This window comes from Coenobita brevimanus, chromosome 53, assembly GCF_032717465.1.
Source record: "Coenobita brevimanus isolate Jiangsu-jjx chromosome 53, ASM3271746v2, whole genome shotgun sequence".
In the NCBI taxonomy this organism is placed as follows: domain Eukaryota; kingdom Metazoa; phylum Arthropoda; class Malacostraca; order Decapoda; family Coenobitidae; genus Coenobita; species Coenobita brevimanus.
Window position 1 is genome coordinate 30,267,191 of NC_137006.1, and position 8,418 is coordinate 30,275,608.

Genomic DNA, 8,418 nt, shown 5'->3' on the forward strand with positions numbered 1-8,418 from the left:
CTGGCTTTTAAATGGTAGCCATCCAGCCCTGTATTACTGTTTTTTATCAGTACTTAATTGTAGTTTATGCTAAATTTTCATCTTTTAGTCATGGGAAAGCTTTTTAGGACAAAGTTGAGGTGCATTATAATGCATTGTCCAACTCAGTGCCAAATATTGTTCCGGATCCAATATCCGGGGTAGGACTTGGCTGAATTATGCCATATAATTGAGAGTTTACCGTATATCATTTATACTCACTATTTTGAACTAGTGAAGTAAGATTCTCAGCCACGTCAGTAGTCAGTTACATTCCATAAAGATATATTAACTGTATAGTAACTAATCAATGTGATATAAAATACCATAGTGTTGAGATAAGCATGAGATACATTAAACAGAGATTATTATTTTTTATTTTCTTATTCCACCCCTGAAGTTGTTTACCAGTTGAAAAATTAGTAACAGCTCATAAGCTATATAGTTATTTAATTTTTATATCCAGATAATCCATTGGCCATGGTATTAGCATTATGTGTGATGATGAAAAGCATATCCTCTTCTGAAAGCACTGTTGGATGAGCACATAAGAAACATGATGTATACTGTAACTTGCAGGAAAATGAAAGAGAGAGGACCACCAAGCTTTTCTCTGTATTTCACATCATCAGAGTGACACATTGAAGATGTGATATATAAATGAAGGCGAGGTGGCCCCCTCACTTTCATTTTCCTGCGAGTTATACAACATATCCTACTCTCTTGCCCATAGAGTGTTTCATTCTTTCATTGTCATAAATATTTCATATCTATCTATATATACTGTATACTGTACGTCATCTCATCTCATCAGCCGTTTGAGTGTCCACTGCAGGACCGGCCTATCCCGACCGGAGTGGGGACGATACAGCCAATGTATCTCTACCAAGAGGCTTAGGCTGTTTGGTAGAGATAGTATGTAGGGTGAGAAGTGCTTGTAAGTGTAATTGTAGTGTTGGAGTGGCTTTGGATGTGTGTGTAGTCTGTGAACTAAATGTATTCGGCCTGCGCAAGCCGACTGGGTGCAAGCATACTTTGTAGTATGCGACACTGGTTCAACCACAACACCCCTTATGTCCGCCAAGCAGTACGTGGCCAGAAGAACGCTCCCAAAGTTTATTACCCTGGCGGGGCGCGAACCCTCGTTCTTCGGTGAACAAAAACGCACATTTTACCACAGAGACTCCATATATATATATATATATATATATATATATATATATATATATATATATATATATATATATATATATATATATATATATATATATATGGTAAACCCTTATTATACCGAACGCTTTCTCAATGAATTTCAGATTTAATGACCACCTTGAGCTGGCTGAATGTTGGGTTCAATTAACGAATTTTACTTGGTAAAAGATTGGATGCGTGGGCAGGGTAGCCAGGTGTGTCATTTTTAAGGACAATCTGTCCTCTTTGAGATCAGGTTGTCTCCTTTATTTTAAGTAAAAAAAGGACAGCCTGAATGTTTTTTTCTATCTTTTTTTCAGTCTTGCTTTACTTCTCTGCACCATTTACCCTAAATACATACATGGGGGAGGCAGTGGCTCAATCGGTAGAGAGGTGGCCTGCAGTCCTACCGGACCCAGGTTCAAATCCCCACTGGGGCAGGGAACAGTTTGAGGATTTGAATTTCATATAATCAGTCTTTACTGATCTACCAGAACACCCTCCGACATGTAAAAATACCGCCGCTAATACCAATACACCAGTCCTGTATGAGGCAGCCCTAGCATGTATTCAATGTGGACGGTGGGTGTTAGCGCCGAAGTGGTGACATGCAGAGAGGTGTATGGTATATAGGAGGGCTACTGGGCCTTGAGAGCAGGCTGTGAAGCCTATGCCCAGAGTCGGACACATAAAAAAAAAAAAATACATAAAATTTTAACTGAGTGAGTCGGGTTAGAGGTTCGGTCAGGTCCAGTAATTTTCGTTCGACAGTGACGGGAAGGTAAAGAATAGGGAGGGCTTTAGTAATGGTGAGTTTGGTGGTTAGACAAGGTTGGAGTTGATGGTCATAAACACTAACTGTTTTTATTACTTACGTTTGTGAAATTTCAATCAGGAGGTAGTTTGAAGAGTTTAATAATATTGTTATTATTATAGTAGTATACGCTAGAAGCAGTTGGAGCAGTGATAATAATAGCCAGACCAGAGAGGAAAATTAAAACTGCTCCTCTAAAGAAATTATCTCCAATGAATCTAAAAAATCCACCCAAATTGGTACATTAACTCTCTCTTTCTCTCTCTTTATATATATACTGTATATATCTATATCTATATCTATCTATCTATCTATCTATCTCGTAACCCGCATAAAGAAACTGCCTAAGTAATTTTTTCTACTTTTCGGGAAATCGAGAGAAACCTATCTCATTTTCTTAACTTTTAAATGACTGAGGCAGAAACTTGGGGCGCATTTTAGACCACTCACACCCTGGAACTGACAAAGGCTGCTGTACCAACAGGTGCGCCATATGATGAATTGATTTAGGCAGAAATCCAGAAATCGCCGAAAAATGACTTAGGCAATTTCTTTATGATGGTGACGATATATATATATATATATATATATATATATATATATATATATATATATATATATATATATATATATATATATATATATTAGTGTTTGTCGTTTTGTGGGGGGCAAAAATCCTTTTTTAAATTTAAGCGTGTCCTTTTTCTCATTGAAGGATCTGGCAACCTTGTGCGCGTGAAACACAGATCAACGTGGGGTCCCCCCACACACTCACGTGCTGTGTAGTCTACATGAAATGTAGGTTTAACCCCTGAAACACGGGCATTGAAATGGCGTGCCATAAGCTCAGGATGGGCGTAGTCGGCCAAATGTAAACAAAACTTTATTACTTTATAAAAACGTAACGAGTAATGCTAGTGTAAAGAATGAGATACCATTGGAAATCACATACCCTTCAGGTCTTAGCCGACTATATGAACTTTCACTGGATGGGCAGTGATCTTAGATGGAGATGTACTAAAATAACCGTTTTTCACTCCCCTGATTATTATTGGGAGCCTACCATACACTGATTATAACATAATAATTACTATTCAACATTGCGCCTACAATAAACATTCACTGTTTGATCACTGTAGTAGTTATAATTCACTGTATTGGCACTGCATAACTCATACCACACACTTGCAATGAAAAACATTTGCAAAACGATTTTATAAAACTTTTCCAATAAACTGGACACTCCATATCATAATAATAAATTATAATAATATAACAAATCACATCACTGTCGCGTCACTCCTACCGCAATGTATCTATTACACAGAGGCACTTACAGAGATCAATGTGTTTCCAATATATATGTATATATAAAAATATATTATTACTAACATCATTTCACATACCTGTCACATCATTGTACATTACTGTGCATCAGTGTCGCATCACTGCACTTTGCTGTGCGTTACTGTCGCGTCACTGTTACCACAATGTATCATCACACAGAGGCATCTGTGGAGAGTATTATGTTTCCAATACCTATGTACATATAAAAAGATATTATTACATTATTTCAGGTCACTGTCGCATCACTGTATGCTACTGACACTGTCAGTATTTCCTCAGAGTGTGGTACTCCCGCCAGCAAGGGTGTATGCACAGGGGCACATCACACCCGTGGCACTTGTAGCTGGTCTGCTTCCTCTTTTTTGGCCTGTGAGAAGACTGGCTGCAGACAACACAGGCCGACATTCCGCTGGCAATGCCAGGAAGAGGCTCCAGGTAGTGCCTGTTACAGTAGGCGTGGACCTCGCCGGTTTGGGAGCAAATCATAGTGGCTCCTCAGAGCTGTTGCTATTACATTACCAAATCTCTTGACGAGGTGGTACACACAAGTCAGGGAGAACTGTCTCAGGGAAACCTGTCTCCTATCACCGACTTGTGTTTTGAACAAGATGTAGGCGTTCACCATACACGTGTCGATGATATGGAGAGAGCCTTTCGATACCACCTGGCATTCCTCCTGAGACAGTCTATTTCTCCTATCATCTTGTCAGACTTACTGACCAGTCTCATGTTGACACTGTAGTCAGTGACGGCATCAGGCTTCCTCACACTCTCACCCATCCTGTAATCAACTTTCCCTGTACCCTGCAAGTCCCACTTGTGCACGGTTGTCAGCATGTTGACAATCTTCTTATTGTGCCATCTTCCCACACTTATGTCGGTGCACATCTCCCCTCGGAGATGTTGCTGCCTCGGGGAATGTAGGCCAATGGGTCCCATTGCTCCTGATGGTGCCAACACTCCTGATGCCATACTCTTTGAGATACTTGGTGAGTTTTTGAGCTATGTAATAACTGTCAGTATAGAGCACATGATTCTTACCAAAGTACATCGCAAGTAGCGACTTCACAACAGACCCTGAGAAGCCAAGGGGGTCATGCCTGGCCACATTGATACGGGGTGCAGAATAGATGACGACGTCCAATGTGCACCCCGTCTTGCAGTCACATAGTGCAAAAAAAACTGATACCAAAACAGTGGCATTTACTAGGTATGTACTGCAAGACTCTGAGACGTCCTCTGAACAATACCAAGGATTCATCAATGACGACCTTCTGCTTAGGCTTCAAGAACGTCTGAAATTAATCCTTGAAAATGCTCAAAAGATCCCTCACTTTCCACAGTGGGTCAGTCAGAGAAGGGTACATGTTGTCTGTGAAATGAAGGTACCTGAGGATCTGCTTGAACCGGTCACGTGACATGTACTTACCAAAGATGGGGATGGAAATAAGGTCATCAATGGCCCATTAATCCTCCAGGTCATGCTTCTTTACATGAGGCCTCAAGAGGAAAAATCCAGAAAAACACAAAGCTACTGGACAATTACCTGGTGCCAGTGAACCTGTTTAGCTGCTCCAGTGGGTCCCTTACCTTCGGCAGTACACAGTTGGTCATACCTGTTAGTTTCATCACAGATATGCTGCATAACTCCATCACCCAGGAAGGCCAAAAAGTTGTTCATGTAATCTCCAGCATTGACAAGGAAGGCAGGCTATATACCTGCATTTGTCATGTCAAATGCAGGTGTATCGGGAACAAAATCAGCGCCATCGGACCAGACAATAGCATCCAATTCACCTGTGCATGATTGGCTGAATGTGAGAGGGGTGGTGGTAGATGCGTCAGCATGGGTGGTGGTGGGAGATGAGGCAGGATGAGTGGTGGTGGTAAGTGGGGAAGGCACTCCACTGTGCTTTGTCCTTGACCTCCCACACAATTACTGCTCAGTACCACGACCTCTAACCTTTGTCTGGCCCTTATCTGCCTTCCCTGACCTTTGTCGTGATGCAGAAATTGCAGAAGAATCTCCTGAAGACGTTCACACAAGAAAGGGAACAGTTGATGAAGAAGACAAGTTAGGGCTAGGAGATGGCGAACCAAAACGAGTGTTGCAGGGAGTGGAGGCATATCCACAAGTTCACTATCACCATCATCTTCCCAAGCAAGAATTGATGGTTCATCGGCACCGAGTGTTGCATCACTCTCAGTTCATAAAAATGACACATGCTCGACTGTTTTTTTTCCAGTTCCCGATCAACAGTTTCATCACTAAGCAGTTTTGAACGGCCCCTAGGAATGATCTTGATTGGTGTGACAGTGAATGGGCCAGGTCCACGTGAATCATCGTGGGCCAAGAGACGGGAGTGGGTCAAGCGAGAGCGTGACATCTTCACTGTCAAAATGCCAGACAAAGACTGAGTTATGGGGTATGTGGGTGCGATATGGTGGGGTGGTGGTAGAGAGGGTTTGTTATTGTCATTCTCCTCCTCCACAGAATATGGGAAGCTACCTCGATGCCTGCGCTAGTTTGAAAAATGGCGTGACCGCATACATGGACACACCCGTCTTTTTGGCCCTAATACCCTGAGATAGCATATGCAGCCACCCATCTTTTAAAGATTAATATACATGCAGCTGTTCTGTGCTGCTTCCATTGCTATTCTCTGATATGAATTACAGTATTTACTGTAACGTAACAGCTAATGTAAAGTGACTTTCCTTTACCCACACTTTCCCTGTAAATACTGTATGGCGAATATACACTAGTAGGGTATAGGCAGCGTACAGTATAATGCAGTATTGTGGTGGTTATCAAGTAACTATCTGTTCTGGCGGTGAAATGCAACTGTTTTCTTTAATGTACAGTATATGCAGCTGTTCTGTATTGTTTGCTTTACTATTCTCTGATATGTAGTATACACTGCAATGTAACAGTTACAGTACAGTATTCTTTACCCTCACTTTTCTTGTAAAAACCGAACAAAGAACGAACATAGATTTACCCAAGGCCTACTTGCAGTCATTTTTTGCAGTGTATTTACTTCCTGAAAGGAAAGAATAAACAGATAAGCTACTGAATAAAGCATTTATTGAGAAAAAGAGCCATTTAGACATAGCTGTATGTTACCGGGTATAAGTGTATGGCCGAAAACTGCTCTATATATAATATTTTTTGTCTGGTAAAAGCCACAACGCTTGAGAAATTATAGAGCAGCATGGTGTTCAGCTGTAACCCGCCGCATCCCGTTAACGTATGGGTACCTTATAACGTTCTGTCACGCGGAGTCCCATCTACGAACCATACGTTTTGCAATTGCGAGATCCGTCATTTGCACATTTTTCAAGTTTCGTGCATGATTTTTGGTAGGCATACGAGGGAGACCTTCCTCTACCCATCGCCAATCAGCGACACTGCCTTCCCTTGCATGAACCCCCTCTCCCAAACGCCAATGTCTTGGCAACTCACCTGTTAGCAGTGGCATGGCTAGTAAAGACATGTCATGCCACGGAACGAAATTCAAGGCGAGAGTGATTTCCTAGTCGATGACGATGTGGAGGACAAAGATTATGTGGAAGCAGAGGAAGAAAGGAGCAGAAGTAATGAGAAGGTAATGTTGCCAAGGTAGGTGCGGTATGTTGATGTGTTCAGTGAGTGAAACAACACTTATATCGCCTATATTAGTGTATGAAAACCAATATATTCTTGTACTACACATAAATTCATATCAAATGAACAAATTTCTGCCTATTCTGAGTGATATGCAATAGTTATTGCTACCATAGAAAACACGACCACCGCAGCGTGGCTCCAGAGAATATGGTACCAGGTGTTGAACCCACCATGTCCCGACCGATTTTTCACCACTGATCCCCCCCCCCCCAATCCCAGCAGATTTTCGAAAAATAATTTTTGGGCTAAAACCTCTGCTTTTTATGAGTAACATTGGAAAATGCCCCCAGAAGTGCTCACTTGAGCTTAGAAGTGGTCTAAACGGGTGACCCTTTAAACAGCTGGTATCATGTTCTCTGGAGCTGCACTGCATGTGTTGCGTTTTCTGTGTAGCGGTAACTATTTCAAACTACTCAGAAAAGGTAGATATTTGTTCATTTGGTAAAAAATCATATTTAGTGCAAGATTATAATGGTTTTCACACAATAATATAGGCGATGCAAGCGTTGTTTCATTCACTGAACACATCAACATACTGTACCTTTGGTGACATTACCTCATCACTTCTGCTCGTTTCTTGCCCTGGCATCACATAATCTTTGTCCTCCACATCGTCATCGATTGGGAAATCACTCTCGCCTTGAATTTCATACCATGGCACGACGTGTCTTTACTGGCCAGGTCACTGCTAACTGGTGAGTTGCTGAAGCAATGGCTTGCGGGAGGGAAGGAAGTCACGCGGGGTAAGGAGTGTACCCCCTGATGGCAGGTAGAGGAAGGTGTCCCGCGTCTACGTGCCAAAAATCACGCATGAAATTTGAAAATTGTGGAAATGACAGACCTTAGAATTGCAAAACATATGGATATGTTATCAGGATTCACCGTCACAATATGTTGCAACGTATCCATACATTATCGGGACGACTTGGATTAAAGGGTCGCCTGTTTAGCCCACCTCTAAGCTCAGGTGAGCACTTTTTCTGTGAATTGCCATTCTTTCTCACAAAAAGGGAAGGTTTGAGCCAAAAAAAAAAAAAAAAAATCCCAAATCTGCCGGGATTAGAGGGTGTCATTGGTGAAAAATCGGCTGGGATGCGGGGAGTTAACGACCTTTTGGCTTCAGCGTCAAGGGTCTGGTAATAATTGACTCATTTTATTTATATATATATATATATATATATATATATATATATATATATATATATATATATATATATATATATATATATGTATATATATATCCTTCTTTCCTTCCTTCTACTGTCTTTCCTTACTTCATTCTTTCCTTGTCCTTCTGCCTACGGGTGACTTTACACTCCCTCTTCTGTCTTTCTTTCCTTCAGTCTTTCCTCTTCCTTCTGCCTATGGGTGACTCTAC

The 8,418-nt window shown here is 41.4% G+C and overlaps 1 protein-coding gene across 1 annotated transcript in view; it reads right to left on the reverse strand.

Annotated features, from left to right (window-relative positions):
* The window catches only part of LOC145400785 (uncharacterized), a 4,852-nt gene extending 1,404 nt beyond the window's left edge, over positions 1-3,448 (reverse strand). Inside the window, exon 1 of the mRNA XM_080273221.1 lies at positions 3,430-3,448. Coding sequence (XP_080129347.1) covers positions 3,430-3,448 — 19 coding nt within the window. The remainder of the gene's footprint in view (positions 1-3,429) is intronic.
* Positions 3,449-8,418: the final 4,970 nt, after the last annotated feature.